This window comes from Thunnus maccoyii, chromosome 2 (assembly GCF_910596095.1).
Source record: "Thunnus maccoyii chromosome 2, fThuMac1.1, whole genome shotgun sequence".
NCBI classification, from domain to species: Eukaryota; Metazoa; Chordata; class Actinopteri; order Scombriformes; family Scombridae; genus Thunnus; species Thunnus maccoyii.
In genome coordinates, this window is record NC_056534.1 from 4,011,338 (window position 1) to 4,033,163 (window position 21,826).

The window sequence follows — 21,826 nt, forward strand, 5'->3', positions numbered from 1 at the left end:
ATTGACATCACAATTGTGTTTTATTTAACACTGATTGTGAGCACAATGTGATTCAAATGTAGAATATTTTCAAAATAAGATGTGAAATTAGTTCTAAAAAACAGAAAGTGTTTGAACGCCAAAATCAGGATCACAATTATCAGATAATTAATTGTGAAAAGCCAAATCTCTGTTTATGTTTACTGATACTTTTACTATCTTATTCACTGATATTGAATATATATCTGCACATGTTGGTTCTCTACAGAAGAGTCTTGTTATTTTCAGTTTACTTCATGGAAAGCTTTTGAACATCACTATGAGATGTAACTTCAGCTCAGTGCTGAATAAAGATGCTTTCCCACAAGCCATCACGAGATATTTTAGACTAAAAATCACAGGAGGTGACGCAGTGGAAGCTGCTTTGAGATGAACTGAACTAAAACTCTTCACGCTGCAGAGTCCCGATCATGAGGCTCTTTTGTTGTTTGTCTTTCCTGTTTAACCAATCCTTGAGCCTGTACAAACCCGCTAAAAATTCATTTCCATAGCATGTACACACAGTGACGTCTGTAAGCAACCAAAGAAGAAGAATGCAAGAGGCGAAACACACACACAGCCCCCGCTGACAAAAACATGTGACCAATAAACCTGCGTCTCTTCAGCGGGTTCATGTGACGCTGTTTTGGGCCCCTGATGTCCTCTCGTCTCTTGAAGCAATTCCCAACATCACCCATGCTCCCCCCCCACCCCCCCCCCCCCCCCCCCCCCCCCCCCCCCCCCGCTCTGGATGCAGCACAGCTGTTGGATTTTTGGGCAAGGAGCTTGTTCGTGCAGCTTCCTAATAAAATAGTTTCAGGGTGGAATAAATGACAGACTTACAGCTAGCATGAGAGCGAGAGGACAGGAACTCATTTCACTTTTAAGCACAGCAGCAGCAGCAGCAACTAAAGAGTAAATTCACTCGGCCCATAAAACATCAGAAAAACCGACAAATGCCAGTTGCAATTTCCTGCAGCCCGAGTAAATGTTATCAAATGTCTTGTTTTATCCGCCCGTACACGCTAAAACTCAAAGATATTAAAATTTACTATCATGGAGAGACTAGAAAAAGAAGCTAATTATTGTATTTAAGACGCTGAAACCATCAAATGTTTATGTATTTTTGCCTTAAAAACAAACTTAAAAAGATCAACTTTCAATTGTTGCAGCTCCCAAAATGGACGTCAGGAACAAAACCAATGAAGAAAGCTGTTATTGTTATTTGACCACATTGGTTTTGAGGGATTATTTTTCTGCCATAGGTGTCAGGTGATCGACAGGAAGCAAGAGTGTGTGACTACTAAAAGAGCCGGGGATAAGGTGGACTCGCTTACGTTCATGTCACAGAAGGAGCCGAGGATGTTGCTTTCATGAGCAGATATGTCCTGGAGGAAGGAAGGAAACAAAAAAAGAGATTTTAGACGTTATATATGCATGACAAAGAAAACTTAACTCCAAATCCAAAAAAAAAACAAGTAATTACAAGGCTTGTTGTTTGAATTACAAGCTCCGTGTGGATAATGAATTCGGGGCGAGGTCTGAAATTAACACCCATCGAGCGCCAAACGCGGGTAGATTTTCTGTTTGGCGAGTAAATCTCGGAAGGCTACGGCGGGTAAATGTTTGTACCAAAATAGCCGTGTAATAAAATATCAGGCATGATGGCTCGGATGAAATTACTCATGTCCGTCTCTATACAGTGTGGACACGTGCACCATATGTGTTTATTACACGTCTAAACAGTGCTGCCAAACTGCTAAAACACTTTGTAGAGAACATTTAAACACAACTGTAGTTGCCCAAATACACTTGATTAACCAGTGATCAATATATTAAGATCATTTTGATTCAAATGTTGCTCTGGCTTCTTCCTCAACTCTCTATTCAACATAAAAGCTTATTATCTCAATGAAATGCACTGAAATGATTGTATATGTGACACAAAAAAAGTCAATTTATTATTTTGGCCAGTAGATTTTTTTCATCTACCAGTCAGAATTTTAATTTGGGAAACTGGTTTCTAAATTACAAACTGTGTTCAAACTCAACAAAATGATGTTTAAGCAGCTTGAGCAGAGAGGAATGTGTGTTTTGGTAAAAGCAGAAGACAAACTGCAGCGTATCAGTGTGTTTATTTATTTCACAGTAGAAACACAAAAGCAACGACGTATGTGAGTCCCATTTATATGGACTGGATGATGTTCTTTATCATTTAATTAAATCATCTCAAAAACAGTTAAATAAATAAAAAAAACACAACGAACCTAGAGAGAGAAAAAAAAATAAATCAATAAAAATACCATTTGCATAAGAAACATAAGTTTGTTTTCTCTAATGACTTCAATCACTGGTTCACTTCTTTGTTTTTTGGGGTTTTTTGTCTTTTCTATTAGAGGAATCACACTGTGAGTTGTTCTCTGGCAGCAGGAAACTTGTGTTTAGTGGTGGTAACAATAGTGCATTTTCATAATATATATATAACCGCAGTTGTTTTTGAAATTGCACACATTTTGACCACCAGGGGCAGCGAACGCACCTTGAGCAACAACTTCTGTCAGAGATACAACAGAAGAAGAAGAAGAACAACAACAACTGGTGAACGTGTTTACAGCGCAGCCAAACAATCTCAACAATCTCATCCAACACTGTAACATCGTTTACACTACGCGCATCGTTACACGACTGTACGCAAGTTAAATCCTGAGGTGAACAATAACAAACACTGTTCAGAGGTAATTATTAAATATAAATACATTAAATGACTGTTACTGACAGATACAAGCTATCAACTGTATAAAATATGAGGTTTGATATACATAAAAACATGAAGATTATAACTTTAATCCCTTTAACTCTTGAGAAAAATCTGCAAAAATGCAAAACTTGCAGAACCTTGTGAACCTTCCAGCAGTGTGATCTACTTGAATCCATCACATATGGATCTTTAATTCATGTTGTTTACACTGTGTATCACTTTACTAGAAATAGATTTAGTCTTCATTTTTAGCTGAGTGAGTTTTGTTCTTGTCTAACAAAAATACTTTCATGACTTCGACCGTCAGCCCTGCTGATCCTGGTCAGCGGCGTGCTGGGTGTGTGTGTGTGTGTGTGATCTGGGTCTCGTTCTTACCTCTATGGTGGGGTGTGTGTTGTGTTTGTAGGCGGTGTAGAGAGGGAACTGGATCTGGAAGATCTTGGCGGCACACAGCAGCAGTTTCTCTCGTTCTTCCGTGCTCCAGGAGCTGAAGGGATCCTGGTTGTCACCGCCGCTACCGCCGGCCCCGACACAACCATCACCACCACCACCACCACCCCCAGACCCGCTGCCGCCCTCCCCAGGCCCCAGTACTTCCATCTGGGCTTCACCCGACTGGTTAGCCCCCTGACCGTGACCCTGGCTCTGGCTCTTATTCTGGTTCTGGTCGGGGGCGTCGGCGTCCTCTTCGGCAGAGTCCCGCTCCACATTCACAGGTTCGTCCTCCCCGGGCGAGGACGGCTGGGGGAGGGGCCCCGGTGCGGTCTCGTTGCCCCCGCTCCATTCAGACCCTGCCCCCTCTGCCCCTGATACCCCTCCTTTATGGATGTGGTCCTGGACGCTGCAGAGGCGGTCTCTCAGGCTGCTGATCTGGGCGATGACCAGGTTGATGAGGGCGTAGACCAGCTGGTTGAAGACCTCCAGGTGCTTGTACTCCTTGAAGCAGCAGAGACATTGCCTGGAGACAGAAACAGGAAGCAGCTTTAAAGACCTTCATTCTCACATCAGGAGATCAGATCAAGTTATTTGTGACTTTTTTTGTTATTTTTCAGTAACGTCTAAAATATGAAAATCAACTGTTGGTCGCCGTGGGAACGATACTCTTGTACCAGAGACGTTTGTCAGAGGAAACGAGATCTGTCAACGTTGCTGCAATTACTGCCGGTAATTAAAGTGGTGTTAAGTAATCTGTGACAGATTAGTCACATGCAGAACAGCCGCAGTACTTTCTGTACTGATTAATCCATGAAGGCTCTTTTAAGTTCCCAGAAACCAAGACGTCTGATGATCTAACTGCTCATTTTGTCTGAATATCCATTAAAAACCCAACAAATGATTCAGATTATCATCATATCAGATAGAGAAATTCATTCAAAAACATGTTTTTATTCTCGTTCCTTTCGGTTTGGATGTTTGTTTTCACCTTCGTCTGCTGAAGTTTCTCTGAGTTCACCTTGAATCTGACTTTTGAGGGGGCGGGTCTACCAGTATGATTTGTGACATCACAACTGGTTTGAAAGTCAATCCCCGTCTGATTATTCAAGTTACACGAGAGTGATGTGGAAACCTGAAGCCTCCGGTGCACACGAGACTGAGAACGGGTGGACTTTACAGTGACGGAGGAGACGTCTGCTGCTATTCAACTATTAAAATGTCAAATATTCACACAGTCACAGAATTTTTTAATGAGATTTAAGGATTTAATGCAATTTTACAAATTTCTTACCAAGTACTTGAATTTTTTAGGACAAACTTTATTGATGCAAATTAATATTTAAAGTGTAATTTTTATACATTTTAAAACATGTCTGAATGGGAACTTAACAGAGATTATGTTTTATTTATTTTTTATGCACAATTTCTTCTGTTTACTTATTTTCAAATGTGATTAAATACTAAAAAGAATAAAAATACAGGAGAATGAGCGCTTTGACAATATACTACCAGGGATGTCCCCGAGTACAAATATGTTATTTAGCAAAGCATAAATAGTGGTTATTTTACGAATATTATACAAATTATTTGTTTTCGGGGGGGGAAAGAACAAAGAATCACGTCAAATACCAGCGTGCAGGTTGGTTACATCACTATCTCAGTGTCTCTCCTCTGCTCCGCTGTGACGTCTATCAGCAGGTCTTAACGAGGGGAGTCACATCCACCTGCTGCATGACGCACATTTCCTAATTTGGACGTCACTCCTGGGGTTGGGGGTGTTCCCCAGAGATAAAGCTGAACTACTGACACACACTTCATGAACACTTATTGTAACACTTTAATTTTCTACAATTAAAAGCGTAATTAAAACAAAAACAGGATTTTTAAACCTCTTTTCACTTTTATTCGAATACAAATAATTTTGCTGCCTCAACAAATACAAATACTCTCTGCACATCTCTATTAACTACAGATCTCAGCCACAAATCTCCAGAAATGTTTTTTTTAAATCGAGCGGATCTTTTATTTATCAGAATCACAGCGAGTCTTTAATATCATACTGGATTTGATCTTCTTTGTATTCATATCCTTTAGAGGCGTAACACTGGCGCCGGGTTTCTTCATTACTCTTGTGTGTATCAGCAGGCTTTTGTTCCCTCAAAAAAAAAAAAAGAAGTATTTTTATGAAGTGCAACTTTGTGTAAAAACGGTGTCAAAGTCTCTCCTTCCAATCAGACTTCATGACTAAAATCAAGTAGATTAAATCCAATACATCCTGTTTTAAGGTTCTTATCAAACTATACATGACGAGTCAAAAGAAATCTCCTACAACTTTTTTTTTTTTTTTTTTTTTTTTTTTTTTAAAAAAAACACAAAAGTAAAGACACACTTGCAAAAAAAAAAAAAAATGAAACACAGCAGGCACAAGGAAAGAATTGCTACTTGGTCATTTTGAATGAATGAGTCAGCAGATTTTCAGATGAAAAACCCTCCTCAGTGTTTAGGTCAGCGACTTCAAGGCTCCTTCAACCACCAAAAATAAAAACATTCCAGCTGGATGAATAAAAGCAGACCGAAAAAAAAAAAAAAAAAAACTAAATGAGAATCATCATTACTCCCAACCTTCATGTCGTCTGATGGCCTCGACTGTCGCAGCAGATTAGAGTCTTTTCTGCTTCCATAAAACAGGAATCATCTTCCTGATTCTTTTTTTTATTTATTTATCCGAGTGGAAACCAGCAGAGCATGAAAGCATCATGAAGGTGGATTCACACCTGAGAGAGACGTCCAACAGGCTGCTTCCACCAGGGGGGTTTAATAATGCCTTGCTCAAAGGCAAGCTGGATTATGGTTGTTAAGGAAATAAAGGGTGAGTCATTTATTTGCTCATACCGGATTTTCCCTGCTGGTAAGAGGCCAGCGTGACTGGAGTTTGTCCTCGTTTTCTTCGCTGCTTAACATCAATTTCAGGATGGTTTTTTTCCAACTTTTATGAAGTTTGATTTGCTTTTTTTTCTCTCTCTCTCTCCTCATTTTAATGTTTGTGAAAGACACACTGTTCTGTAAGCTCGAGTTGGAGAGTGTGTGTGTGTGTGTGTGTGTGTGTGTGTGTGTGGGAGGGGGGATGTGGGTGTGTGAAACAAAACCCTCAGTAAATCATAGTCATAAAGTCCCATTGAAGGGAGAGTAGCAGACAACAGCTGTTTGTGTGGGATTTTGCTGTTGATGCAAATTCAAACACGTGTCGAAGCTCTTCTACTGAAACAGCGTTTCAACAGAGACAACTGTTTGTCAGATTAGGTTTGAATTTTGTCTGGCGGCCAATCCGCATAGAAAAGCTTTCTAGAAGAAGAGTCGCTCGCACACGCACACACACAAACACACACACACACACACGGGAAAAAAGGTCCCGTTTTATCAGATTTATTGATCCACAGCGACTCCGTTTTTTTTTTACGCTCACGTTTACGCTGTTTATATGTTCTTAACTTATTAACGGTATCTATATTGATTGATCGGTGTAGCTGTGAGCTCGCCGGTTTAGCTACGGCGGGCGGGGAAATAAAATCTGTGAATCAATAAATAAATAAATAAACACACAGACGTTGTGGATTTCTTCCCGCAGCAGCTCAGCTTCTAACTGGTTTTAACCCCGATCCCGCCTTCTCTCCGTTGGCTCCCTGCTGGTTTCAGAATTGATTTTAAGATTTTATTGATCACTTTTAAAAGCACGTCTGGGTCTGGAGCGACCTGCCCGAGGAGATAAGGCTCAAAGAATCAGTGACGTCTTTTAAAATCACTTCTTAAAACCCATTTTTACAGATTTTATCGTCTCTCTATTGTTTTTCTACTGTGTCTTTGCATTGTGCTGCTTTTGCTTTGTCTGTCAAAGCACTTTGTAAACTGTGTTTTTAACCCTTTCATGCATGGCGTCCACTACAGCAGACGGATGATTGGAAGCCATCTTGAACCATTTACATTGTAGCATCATGTCCCAACTAGCAGGTGTTGAACCCCCACAGTTTTGTCTACACTCCCATCTAAATATCATTTCTGACTCTCTGTGATTTTGAGATAATTGAATCATAAATCCAACATGGCGTACGGTGGAGGAAATGCACCACGTAGCTCAGGAATATCTGTTAAATACTTTTATTCTCAGAGAAAGTCTATTTTATCAACTAAATAAGATTCCCAGTCGATCTACATGTGGTCATGTGATACCATTTATCTCAGCAGAGGATGAAGGAGAACAAAACCAGCCATCAAACTTGCTTTTAATTGAGCCTTTTAAAGTTGGTCTATAAACAGCACTGACCTCTGCGTCCAGGAGCTGATGTAGCCCAGCACTCGCAGGGCATGTTCTTTCTTCAGTTGGAAGCCGCCTTCGCTGCCGTCTGCATCCGATACTGAAGGAGAAGAAAAATACCTGTTAGTGAGAAACTGGATGCATCGACTGTAATCTGTCAACACCACACATTTAATTTGAAGTAACTGAACTGATTTAAACATGATCTGACAGATTAAGTACTAAAAAGTCGTAAAAAGCTGACGGAAAAATTTTGTTTTCTTGCCTACTAGGCGCCATATTCTTCCTCTCTTGTTTCAGAGTTACTGGTTCATCGTGGATGAAGCCAATAGCCTGTCCGTGCAATTTAGTGCACTTCTTGGTCTGGGGGATTGAGGGGGTTTTTTCATGGTTTGAGCCCCACAACTGGGCAAAACGGACCGACCTGAGCTAATGGAAAAAATCTATAACCCTTAAAAAAAAAACCCTTATTAGTTCAAATAAAAGTAAATCTTAAACTAGAAATATCGTCTCGCGGTTGTACGTCTGCGCCAACCAGTCGGGTTGCAGTTTACGTCCACGTCTGCCCAGACTCATAATATCTGTAGTGAAGACTATGAAGGAATTTAATAAAAGGTATCGAGTGTGTTTTCCTTCTGTGTGTTCACAAGCTGATTCTGATAGATGACACAGTAGACGATGCTTCAGAGACCGATGCTGCTGCAAAGAAGCCACCGATATTAAAACGTGGACGCTTCACTCACACACACACACACACACACACACACACACACACACACACACACACACACACACCTTCAACCCGGCAGCATCTAAACAATCACCACAATCAGTTACGGTGTTGAATAACGGCCAGAAAAGTGTTTTTGCAGAACGTTATGATGTCACAGTGAAGTTGACCTTTGACCTTTTGGATATAAAATGTCGTCATTTTATCCTATTAAAATACATTTGTGTGAAACTTTTGTCATAATTAGCAAATGAATTCTTGAGTTATGGTTGAAACGTATGTTTTGTGAGGTCACAGTGCAGAGTTTCTGCTATAATTATACAAAGAAAACATTTGTCTAATGACAAAAATAACATCAAATGTCCATTCATTTGGAAATCAATAGCGTTTGGGAGTTGGCGTTAAAGAGTAGGGCAGTGTGTAGCAAGTGATCAGTTGAGTGACCCCTGAATTCCACCAGACGCGTGTGCGCCGCGTTCCAGCTCCGACGCGGCTGCCGGAGTTGATCGCGACCACTCTAGTCAATGTATCTGATTCCACCGGGCGCACCGTGGCGTGTTTCAGAAGCGGCTCCCCGCTCCGCTGCTCTAAAGATAAGCGCCTCATCTATTTTTTTAAACAGAGGCCGCGTCAAGCAGCACAGAGCAGATCGAGCCGGGCAGGAAGTCAGACACAGAAACAGCATTGAGCATCCAGTCAATTTTCAAAATAAAACACCCCGTGCAGACTCCTGGTCGTATATCAACAATAACGAATAAAGGAACCTTTTAACTACGCAGCCTAATTAACCATAGAAGAAGCACAAAAAATCAAGGAAAATGACCAAATCAACGAAAGCTGAGCAAGTTTAGTTGCCCTCCTACTGCAGTAATTACGGTAGCCTTAAGGGACTTTATCAGCTTTGACTAGGCTGCTGTAATTACTGTAGTAGGAGTGCAACTGACTTTAAACGGCGGAAGGCTTCACCGCAGTGAAGACGCTCCGCTTCTGACACGCTCCCGGTGGAACAGGGCGGCGTGCAGAGGACGGCGCAAAACCGCGTCGGAGCCGGAACGCGGCGCACACGCGCCCGGTGGAATCCCGGGGTGAGAGAGCGAGCGGCAGAAATGTGACGGTGAATGCCAGCGGAGCAGAGGAAAAGGTTAGCAGTAAGTTGTCAATCTGGCAGTAAATGTACAGTATCGTTTCCCCAACTGGTGGAAAAGTGAAGGGGGTTAGCAACGACGGGTTAGCCTAACCTGATGACACTAAACGGAGAAATAGGGAACGCTCCCCGCCAGGCTAAAGCACTCAACCTAGAGGAAATACTGCAGTGACCTTGACCTTTAACCACCAAGATCAAATCAGTGCATTCTTGAGTCCGAGTAGATGTTTGCACCAAATTCAAAGAAAATTCCCTCGTGGCATTCCTGAGACATCCCGTTCACAAGAATGAGACGGACAGACGGATGTACGGACAACCCGAAACATAAACGCCTCATAACGCCTCATAACGCCTCTGTCATGCTGAGTTTTCTTTTAAATAAACTAAATGTATGTTTACATTTAGTGTTTCTTACTAAAAGACATCATGTTTATCCTTGAGGTCTAATAATAGAGCTGAATGCATTCCCCTCCTCATAAAACATTTGCAAAGCAGATTTCTGAGTAATTTAAATCCTTCATTGTTTACATCCATGATTACTAGCTTACATTCTTCTTCTTCTTCACCGCTTTTGTAGGCGCATTGCTGCATTTCCTGGTTAATTACAGCCGCCTGTAGATCAGTGATATCAAGGGACCAACTCATCATAAACTGCTCCACGACACTATTACAGGTCAGAAACTCCACAGTGCACCTTTAACGCTACAACATACACTGATATTTTTAAACAACAGTTCCAGCTTCATTAAGAAATGGGGTTTTCCCAGTTTGGTGTGTAGAGGAACTCTACTGGCCTGCTGCAAACACCAGCACCTCTGGGATGAAGTGTGAGCCAAGGTCTCATCAGCATCAGTGAGGTCCAGCTCTCTCCCTGCATCTGGTGGAAAACCTTCCCAGAAGAGAGGAGGCTGTTACAGCGGCAGGTTTTTAAAATGTTCAACTATCACATATGGGCATAATGTCCACATACTTTTGGCCACGTAGTATAAACAGATATTGCAGTTTTCTCCTTGTTGGATGTTGTTCTTCTTCTCTGTTTGTTTTCACATTCATCTACTGAAGGAGGAGACATCCTGCGTCCAGCTAAATAAACTATATTTGCATATTTATAGATTTTTAATGAGGGAGAAGTAGATTTAAAAGGTAAACTATTTTAAGGATTTTAAAGTGGTAATTGTAAAAAACATTATCAGGCACATATTATTGTTGTATGCGGAGTATTTTTATACGTTTTAATATCTGTTTGAGGAGATCTTTTCATGTTTTTGTTGCATTTTTCAAGTTAAACATTCAAAATTTACTGTCACATTTACTCTCACTGTCATTTTTGATTATGATGTTGTAATAATAAAGTTGAATTCCCAAATTTTGGGGCATCATTGCCAAAATGTGTTCATGTTAAGCATGTAAATACAGAATCTCAGATGACATGTTGTTCCAGCTCTCATACCAGTATAAAGATATTAAATATTGGCACCAGACTTCTCTCTAAAAGTTGCTGTTATTCTACTGGTATCAAAGATCCACATCAGTCACACCCAGTTTCGAGGAATCAAGTGTCTCCACTGAATCACTGACCTCAATTTGGCAGCAAAACGGGACAAAAACACACAAAAAACACAACAGCGACAATAGTAACTAGTCAGCCATCTTGGCCGTGCGAGCAGGAAGTTTCCTCTCAAATAAAACTGAACCGAAACCCTTTCAGCTCCACATGTGAACAGAAGCTCCTATGATGCTTCAGAAAGGGAGGCGGAGGGGGGGTCGACTCTGGGATATCGGCCCGGCAGATTTGGCTGTTTTCCTGCAGCGGCGTCGAGGGATGTCGTTTCACCGCTTTGATGATGATGATGATGATGCCCGGGAACAGGCGAAGAGGTGCCAACATTAAACCCACTTTATGGCTGCAGCTCGGGATGAATATAAATACAAAAGAGGAAGGGTGGGGGGGTGAGGGGGGGGGGACACACCTGCACCGTGTGATCACAACTCCTCAGCTACTGTGATTGTAACTGTTCAGCCAGACTGGAGGCGTTTAAATGTGAACCTTCCAGCTGTGACGCTGCACAGATCTACTACAGTGTGTCTGGTAAAGCCGACAACAGGCTGACTAAAAAACACCCGGACTGCTACGAATCTGCAAATATGGAAAAAAAACAAACATGTTCATTGATAGAAGCAAGAAGGAAATCTCTCAGAGCTAAAGGTGACATCTTTAAATGTCCAGTTTTGCAGCATCAACAGTCCAAAATCCAAAGATATTGAGTTTACTTATCATGTAGCACAAAGAAAAGCTTTGAACTACGGATGCATGATACTGGATTTTTTGCTGATATGCCGATATTTCCAACTCACTGTGGCCGATACAGATAAATGCTTTTTTTTTCCAGCTGGCTGAGGAGACTATTACGCGTGCAAGCTTAGATTATACTAAATATGATCTAGAAAGACAATATATGAAGGAAGAATTCAGGAGGACTGGAGTTCAGGAGCTCAGCATTAAAACTTTAATGAACCTGCCAAGTAGGAGGAGCAGCAGTAGAGTTTTCATTGAGTTTATCAGAGAGACAGGATTAATGTGTAGGATTTAATCTCTGGTCCACACTCCGGAGCAGAAGGTGGCGGTAATGCACCTAATACACTGGTTACCAACCGCCATTATAAACCCAAAAGATTTTTTTTTTTTTCCAATCAGAGTGGTACATCCTGTCAGCCGAGGTGTTTCCTATCTGTGCAGCAGCTCCTCGACGGACTGTTTCACCCTGACGGTCCCGGTGTTTCCTCCGCATGCTGCACTTCACTCAGCTGCCCGTCAGACCCGCTGCTTCTTCTCACTTTTAGCCGGGGCTAACGTTAGCTGAGAGGCTAGCGGAGCGTTAGCCGCAGCATGGCCGGAGGGAAGCACAGCTAGCTAGCCTCTGCTAGCCTCCCAGCTAACGTTAGCCCCGGTTCTGCATGTGGATCCAACCGGAGCACCGAGCACCGGTTTGTTAATCGGGTTAAAGTGGGAAGAAGCAGCTGGTCTGACGGACAGCTGAGTGAAGTGGAGACCGGGACCATCAGGGTGAAACAGTCCGTGGAGGGAAGCACAGTCAGGTGGCGGAGATGTCAACAAATCGGCCTCTCATAACCGGCAGAAATGGCCGATATTTCATTTTAGATCTTTTATCAGCTGATACTGATGATGTGCCGATAATATCCTGCATCCCTACTTTAAGTGTTCAGTTTTGAAGCATCAACAGTCCAAAATCTAAAGACATTGAGTTTATTTATCATGTAGGACAAAGAAAAGCTTTGAATCGTCACATCTGAGAAGCTGCAACCAGCACGTTTAGAAATAAGGCTTCAAAAATGACCAAACAATTATCTCTTTATGTATCTATTTATGTCAGTCGCTTAATCAACTTAACCAAAGTTATTATAATTCATCCAGAAGACATCATAAGGATTTTATGGGCGATCCATCCAATAGCTGTTGAGACGTTGTCGTCTGTAGAGTCACACCACTAACACGACCAACAAAAGCTCTACTGTCCATCATCATCATCATCATCATCTAGAAGCGTAAGTGGACACCACAAAGCTCCGGCACACACACACACACACACACACACACACACACACACACACACACACACACACACACACACACACACACACACACACACACACACACACACACACACACACACACACACACACACACACACACACACACACACACACACACCGCTGGCACCTCAAGGTCGTCACGTTATCTTCTCCGCACTTCATCTGTACAGAAAGTAAACATTCCCTCCACAGCAACAGCAGTTTCCTCACATTAGTCTTTTAGTTTTGACCTTCGAGCATCTTCCCACCGACAGGAAAACCACAAATTGTCAAAATATATATATCAGGTTACATTTTAAGCTCAAGAGTGAAGCTAAAACATCTTTTACCTCTTTGTTTTCTTATTTAGTGTTTCGGAACAAAAGTTCTGTAACGGATAAAAACCTTCCTGTTCCTGCGTCTTTAAAGACCCGACCGGTGACGTCCACATGTTAGACTGGAACGTAACCTTTATTTCATTTATTATAATTATAAACCACGTTACACTCGTCCTACTGGAGCCTGACAGTTTAACTACAACACATGATTTGACTTGATTGATTGATCGGGACAGTGTGCAATGTTTTAAAAACATTAAAGATGCACTGCACCGGAGTTAGCTCGAAGCTAATTTGCAGCACAGCACAACAACAAACAGTACAAAGCAAAAAAACAAACAAACAAACAAACACACCATACAATATACAAAGCCACACACAACAGCACATCACAATGTCAAAATGATGCAGGTGGACGCAGCAATTTCTTGATATTTTACACTGACCGATCACTTTATTAGGAACACCTGTGCAACCCGACACAACAGCTCGGCCGTAAATTACACTTTTACGAAGCTTGTACATTTTAAGTTTTTGTTGACGTTCTACTTGATGTTTATTACTGAGGTCGTAGTGGGTGCTGGTGCTGGTGCTGGTGATGGTGCTGGTGCTGGTGGCGGTGCTGGTGGCGGACCGTTCATCATATTGAAAAGTGTCCTAATGAAGAACTTGGTGAGTCAAAAATAACCAAACCTCAACCTTCACACAACAAGGACAGCTTGAAACCAAAAACACGACACCTCTCTTCCCCCTTCAGGCAACGAAACTCAAGGCTGAACAAACGGCACAGACGTCGTCATTGATCTTACTCTCAATATTTCTGTTGTCATGACGACACGAGTATAAAACACAGGTGTCGAAACAGCAGCCTCGACTGTCAGGCAGATTTGAGTCAACTAAAAAAAACAAAAAACAAATAAGAAGCTCACTTTTTGTTTCAGAAATCGACTGAAATGTTGTCAAATTTATCTGCATGTGTGTCTCAATAAGATCAGTTAAACACATACGAGTGTCCTACAAACGCAGGATGCTGCTGTGGTATAACAGACAAATTCTGGTCAACACACGTGGGTGATGAAAACGTTTAATCTCAATCTCTGGGCGATGTTTCCCCCCCCTCCTCCTCCTCATCCTCCTTTCTCTTTTTTGAGGCCTTCAGTCAAACACTTTCAGCCTCAAGATGAGCTAAAATTAAAAAAAACTAAATCAATATCATATTTCCTCAGTTCAAAAAAAGCTACAAACTGATTTAATCTGCAATTATTTAGATAATCGATCAATTGTTTCAGTCATTTTTCAAGTTTCTCTCTGTTTTATATCATTGTGATGAAAACGTTTTGAGCAGCTGAAGACGTCACCTCGGGAAGGAAAACGTCATTTTATAGTCTCGGCAATTAACTGAGAAAACAATCAGCTGATTATCCAATAATGAAAATTATTGTCCACAAAACAGCAGAACGGGAATGAACGGGAGATGTGATGAAATTAAAATAATCATTAATAGTTGTAGCCGTATTTCTATTTTTGTTGCATTTAACAAGATCAAGATTCACGGCTCGTCTACACTGGAGGCGTTTCAGCTGCATTTTTCAATCTAATTTTATCCGTACAGCTGTGCAAGTTATTTAAATCAATAATATTTTACATATTTCTGCATCGTCTGTCACTTTGGCAATATTAGCATCTCCACAATAATTATAAATAAAGTTAAATCAATGTGTTTGTTGCTCTTCTAATAAAACGATGCTCTGAATCAGACACATTTATTCTTCTTCTTCTTCTGCATGTTGCAGTTTGATTTAGCACTGGGGTCAGAGGTCACAGTCACCTCAACATGAACAAAGCCTGATTTTGTCAAGTAGCTTCTGTCTACTTTTAGCAGAGCGCTCAATTTAAAATAAAAGACATCGTTATTCCTCATTGGACAGAAAACACCTCATGTTGCTTTTACTCTTTAAAACAAAGTTGATTGGTGCAACTGTCAAAGCTACAATACATGTAATACATGCAGAGCTGCAACTAACTGTTATTCCCATTAATCTGATGATTATTTTCTCAATTAATTGTGAAAAAATGTCCTTAGAGCTGAAGGTGATGTCTTCAAATGTCCAAAGATATTCAATTTACTTGAATGGATGAAAGAAAAAAGGTTTAAATTCTCACATCTGAGAAGTTGCAACCAGAAAATTTTAGACATTTTTCCTTTAAAAACGACTAAAACAATAATTAGATCAGTCAAAATCAAGATGATGTCTCGTCCGAACCCCACAGACATTTAATTTACAGTTATATGATTAAAAACAAGCTGTAAATGATCACATTTGTAGAAACAGCTGAGAGGAATCTGACGCATGCTTGATAAAAAGCCTTTAAGTTGCGTTTTAGTGCTACGAGGGTCTGTGGGATTATTTCGGCGTAGCGGGTTTCCCAAATGGAAACACGGGCTGAAAACAGGTTCCAGTTGTAAAAGGGGATTTTGTCTCTCACATACAGACACAAGCACATGCTGCTGCAGCAAATCTGAGGTCAAAGGTCACCTACAGACGCAGCACATGGACCTGCCAGTCTCACAGACAGAGCTGTCACAGCTGACAGCACCCCCCGCTGTGGGACGACCCCCCCCCCCCCCCCCCCCCCTCTCCCCTCCACTCCCACCCAACCCTCCATAACACACACACACACACACACACACACACACACACACACACACACAGAAGTTTACAATAAAGTCGTGAAGAGCTTCATTCTACTAAAACACAACCAGGTTCAATTTCATGGGTTCAGCAGTGAACTCAGCAGCGTTTCCTCCGTCTTGTAATTTGAGACGGAATCACCGACGACAAGGTGAAAGATGGCGGTCAGCGCGGAGTCTGAGAGTTTATCAGAGGACTAAAAAACATTCATTCACTGTATATTAAAGCAGAAAAAACACCAAATCACACCTTCTTAGCAAGCAAGACATGAAATCTATGACAACAAAGGTTACGTGCTGGCTAAAAGCAAACCAGAGCTGTATCCGTTTTTAGCTATTTGTGTTGTTAATTTTTTTTAAACTGTGCATCACAATCAATGTAATTCAGTACGTGTATTTTTATTGTGCTCCCATATCTGTAGTGCACTGTGGTTTTTTATGATGATGATGATGATGATGATGAAAGCTGTATATTTTAAATTACACTGTATATGTAAAGAGTTGAGAATTAGCAATTAGCTATAAACTCTCTGTGCAGTACATCAGTTTCATGCTCGGTATCAGAACTAATGTTAAATTGCAGCGTCCCTATCAAATAAAATTTAAAAAAAAATAAGGTAACGTCTTTAAAACATTCAGGTTTGTCGGATCAAAATTGCAAAACCAAAAAAATATATGAAGTAATTTTAAAATGCTGAGAAAGCTGCTTTTCACTATTTTTGCTGAAACGACTGAAATGATTCATTAGTTACATTCAAAATAGTTGCTGATACGTTCACAAATCTTCAAGCGTCTTAAACCAGCAGTCAGGTCTCCGTATGAACAGTGACAGAGGTTTTCCTCGCTGTAATCATATTAAAAGATCCTTCAAATGTGTTTTCAATGGAAGCGATGGAGGATAAAAATGCATTTAAAAGTCTGTGTGAAGCTTCTATTCAGCTTCAGCAGTCTGAGTTAGTCATATCAAGTGGATATCTGACACATTTACAGTCTTTTTAGCATCAAATTCCCTCTTTGTGTTTCCTCGGACAGTGTTTCCCTGTTGAGCTGCAGGTGGAAGTATAGTAGCAAAAAGAGGAACTTTGGCACTAAAAAGACTGTAACGTTGAAAGATATCTACTTGATTTGACTCATTTGGACGCTGAAGCTTCATATTAGCTTCAGATAAACTTTTAAATACATTTTTTACACAGAAGGAGGACTGTGGATTTACATTGTAAGGTCATTATGAAGGGATCTTCTACTGGTCAGTATGAACAGGAGGAATAATTACAGCATTTGGGCTCCTGACTGTTGGTTTAAGACACACTTGAAAAAAAAATGTGAAGCCGTCCTTTGATCGACTGATTATTTCAGCTCTGCTGCTCTGATTTCAGGTTTGATCCTCCGCAGAACAAGAAAAAACACGACACTCATCTTCAACTTTCACTAGTTTACTCACCACTGTTACTGTAATGTGGAGTTTTTTTTAATATATGAGTAAATCTGAAACGCAATACACTTTTGGTTCTGACTAAAATGTTTCCATAGCAACAAGTATTGAAGCTGTATTTGACACTTGCTCAGATTTGTCTTTTTTTTTTGTATCCTTTGATAAGACAGTTCCTGATATAAGTCAAAAATATACAAATTTGGACTGTATTTTATTTTGACAGTCATAGCACAGCTGCTTCTATCGACACATTAAAACAAACTTCATGTATCTTAAAACGGAAACATTTCTAAACATACTCCGGCCACGTTTACAGACACCTTTATGTGTCTAAATTAACGACTGTGATTTGCTTCTGAATGCAGGTGAAAATGAAAGTTACTGTTTGGTTTCTTATTACAACGCACCACGTGCAAACATCAGTTTGGCAACCTGATCTGGAAATTCCCAAAAATACACAGAAACTGTAACAAAAATAAAAACTCTCTCTCTCTTTTTTTTTTTTTTCTGTTTCACTCTGGTCTGTACAGAAACAAAACACACATATCTGCACCTGAGAGGCAGCAGAGTAACATGATGTGGAAGAGCGATTAACCATCACTGATTTATAATAAATCATACAATAGAGGTGACCTGCAGCAGATAATTATTTCCCAACAACTCCCACAAAAATATTCCTAAAAATGACATTATGCTCCTGCAGCAGAATCATTTTAAGACGAATCAGCTCACTGAAATACTTTATATGGATAAATTATAATGCTGCAGCATGCGGTGATATTTTAGTGAAGCTCAAACTTGGTGTCAACAGTTTGTCTCTTTCCTGTTTCGACATGACGAAGCCCTCATGCACAAATCCAGCTCTCCATAAAGAAATGCTCTTCCCAGTTTGGTGCTGGAGAACGTGACTGGCTCCGACACTTTTTTGGGATGAAGAAGAAGAGCGAAGCCTTGTTGCTAAACACTGACGGTCGACAGACACAGTGACACGTCTATGTCGGCGAGGGCCGGGCGATAAAACCGTCTCAATAAAATGTCATCGACAGGTGTAAAGTCTGGTGGAGCAGGCGATGACTTGATACCAAAACAGCTGGTTCAGGGCGTGTCTTCGTCCGTTTATGGTTAACTGCGGAGTGGTAATGAGGCTCGTGCAAGCGTGCAGAGTTCCTCGATGACTGAGATAAAAACAGAACCATGCGTACGCACGGCTTTATGAATCTGGTGAAAAGAATGCGTCTGCATATTTCTGGGTTTGTGTGTACAACACGGTTTTTAGTCATGAATCTACACAGCTTTTCATGCATTTGGCCCCAGGCGTCTCCAATAAGGGTAGAAAAATTTATGACACTGACCTTTAAAAATTTAACTGAGAGAGACAAACAAAATAAATGCATGTTTGGGCAAGTGAAAGACACGGGTGAGACAACTGAAACTGAACTTTTATTTAATTACTTAGTTCAAATCTGTCGTTTTCTACAGTTTTGAGGTCTGAGCCTCCGCTGAGGGTCACCTGTCTCGTATGAATAGGTTCGAACGCTGGTTCAACGCACCGGTAGACCCATGCCACGCTTATGTGTCCTCTATGAAAAGGATTATAATGTTCTTGTAGCTGAATGGGAGCAAAAAAATCCCTACAGCCAGGTACCACAATCTTGTGGAAAGCCTGCACAGCAGCAGATTAATGCCCACCAATAACATGTTCAGCAATCACATATATCGGTGTAACATTCGGGACGTCCGCATACTTTTGGCCATGTAGTGTAAAGTAGGGGTGGACATTCCTCTCTGGAAACTGGTGGGCACGACTCCGTCTCACAATCTGACTTTAATATTTCTACACACACACACCAGAGTGTTTATGTTCTGACTGACAACATATCAACAGTATAGAGAGAAAATAACAGGATTTTTTTTAATTTTAGGTTTGAATTAGTGAGTCTGTGCTGCAGTCAGGTGCAGATCGGGTAGATATCTTTCAACGTTTAGTGTCAAAGTCCTTCTTTTTGTTACTATACTTCCACCTGCAGCTCAACAGGGAAACACAAAGAGGGAATTTGATGATAAAAAGACTGTAAATGTGTCAGATATCCACTTGATATGACTAACTCAGACTGCTGAAACTGAATATAAGCTTCACATCAACTTTTAAATGTCTGTGTAGACACACTGTGGATTTTGGCCTCCATTGCTTCCATTGAAGGCACATTTGAAGGATCTTTTAATATCCAGTATAAACAGGAGGAAAACCTCTTTCACTGTTCATACGGACACCTGACTGATGTTTTAAGAGACACATGAAAAAATTGTGAACCTGTCCTTTAAAGTGGAGCCTGCAGGAGGAGCTTTAACTTCATGCACACAATAGGCTGGACACACACAGGAGAAACGACAAATAACCGTAAAGCGTTGTATAATGACGCTTTAAATATTGTTGTAAGACCAAAAAAAGGCTTTTTTTCAATGTCTTACAGTCAGCAGCAAAGTGCAGCAAGGCCCTATTAGCTCGCCTTCCACAGCAACAACAGGTTAAGTTGTAGCTTTAAATGCAACCTTGTATTTACATTTTGCTGGCTTAAGTTGACTGTAGCAATCCTGTCGGTGAAATCGCACCTTTTATGGCAAGATTAGAATGAATTTCACCACCAAAACGAGCATGAAATGAACGCTTAGGTCGAAAAAAAACACAGACACACACAAGCTAACATTACCGTGGATTAACGGTGTGCCAAAATATGCGCCTCGTTGCAGCCATTAATTTTCTGGGCTAGCTTAGTTGCCGCTAGCTTCGACTAACGTTTACCCTCTCCAAAAAAAAAAAAAAAAAAAACACAGGCAGGATATTTACATCATCATCTTAGTGTCAGCAATATTAACTGCAAGCGTGTTAGTGATAGTTAGCAGGCCATTTTGGGTGGTGAATGTGCCCCATGATGCTCAAAACAATGGGTGGAAGCCGAGTGGACAGCTAGCAGACTGACCTGACAAACACATCAAACAAAGTCAGGCTGCTCGCTAGCTTAACGAGCTAACTTCCAAATCCGAGCAAAGCCGCATTTTTAGCAGCGGCAAAATCGACCTTATACACAATATTTAACAGCGCTCAAGTATTTTAACTCACGACTGTAATGTGACACACAAAAACAGATCGATGTCATGCAGGGTTTTTGAGTCGTTTCGGGAGTGTTTGACAGACAAGACAGGCCCAAAAAAAAAAACTGACTGCCAGTTTGGGAAAAGGGGGAAAATGGCATTTGCATTCATATCTAACGACACAGTCTGACACCAAGACGTGACTGTCACCGACTGCAAAATACGCAGAAACAATGTCAACACTTCCACCTGTCGTCTGTCTGCAAAAGTCTATAAAGAAATGCGAGTTAAGGCAAAGAAAACACAAAGTTATATATTACAGCTAGCCGCCGAGCTAACACGCTCCCAGCGGTGCTACCACCAAGAAGCTAGTTAGTTAAAGTGATTTGTTTTACTTACTTTCATTTAAAACCTCCACCAGCTCGGCGCAGTTTTCACACATTGTTCATGAAGAGGAGGAAAAAACACGGAGTGCACCTACTCAAACCATCGCACCGGAGGCTGTTTGTCGGCCGGCAGTTGGTTGTTTTTGGGGTAAAAACGGGCCCAGTGGAGGGAGTGATGGCTGAAGGTTATTCCGCTGAGTGTAACCAGCGGGAAACAAGAACGTGAACGTGATTTGCATCCAAGCGAAATTGATGTACAGCAAAAGTTAAAGAGGCACTGGACGGTAGAAAGCGAGTCAGTCTCCAATCTGAGCGTTACTTGAGAGAGTAGACACAGCAGCCATGTTGAAAAAGGAGGGGGGGGGGGGGGGGGCGTCAGCGTGGAGAGAGTTCGGCTCTTTTCGTCTCGTCTCCGTCCGTTCGTTTTTCTTCGGTAGTCTCGCGATATCTTCATAGATGAAGTCATGTTTTCTTAAAGGACCAGGATTTAGTGGCATCTAGCGGTTAGGTTGCAGATTGCAACCAAATTAATATCCCTCCTCTCCACTTCCAAGCGTGTAGATGAACCTACGGTGGCCGTGAAACTGGCGAAAAACGCGAGAGGCCTTCTTTATAGCCAGTGTTTCGTTTGTCCGTTCTGGGCTACTGTAGAAACATGGCGGTGAAGGACTCTTACTGAAATATGTGAAAAGTTTTTGCAAACATAAATGGCACGGCACAATATTATATTACACACATATATATATAATACAACTTCTTTTCCAGACAACAGACAAGCATCTTACAACAATCGAATATAAAACAAAAGAGGGAAAATAAAAGTATTCAACATTTTGGGGGGGGGGGGGTTGTCTGCAAGTTTAAATTCCTCTATTAAGTTTCAAAGCATTCTTTCTTCTCCAT

General features: G+C 41.1%; 1 protein-coding gene across 2 annotated transcripts in view; it reads right to left on the bottom strand.

Moving 5' to 3' along the window:
• The window catches only part of usp34 (ubiquitin specific peptidase 34), a 79,945-nt gene extending 58,666 nt beyond the window's left edge, over positions 1 to 21,279 (bottom strand). For both annotated transcript variants that reach the window (XM_042429081.1, XM_042429073.1), the window contains exons 1-4: positions 20,937 to 21,279; positions 7,530 to 7,620; positions 3,152 to 3,734; positions 1,356 to 1,406 (exon numbers count right to left, since the gene is read on the bottom strand). In XM_042429081.1, coding sequence (XP_042285015.1) covers positions 1,356 to 1,406; positions 3,152 to 3,734; positions 7,530 to 7,620; positions 20,937 to 20,979 — 768 coding nt within the window. In that variant the 5' untranslated portion in view covers positions 20,980 to 21,279. The remainder of the gene's footprint in view (positions 1 to 1,355; positions 1,407 to 3,151; positions 3,735 to 7,529; positions 7,621 to 20,936) is intronic.
• Between the last annotated feature and the right edge of the window lie 547 nt (positions 21,280 to 21,826).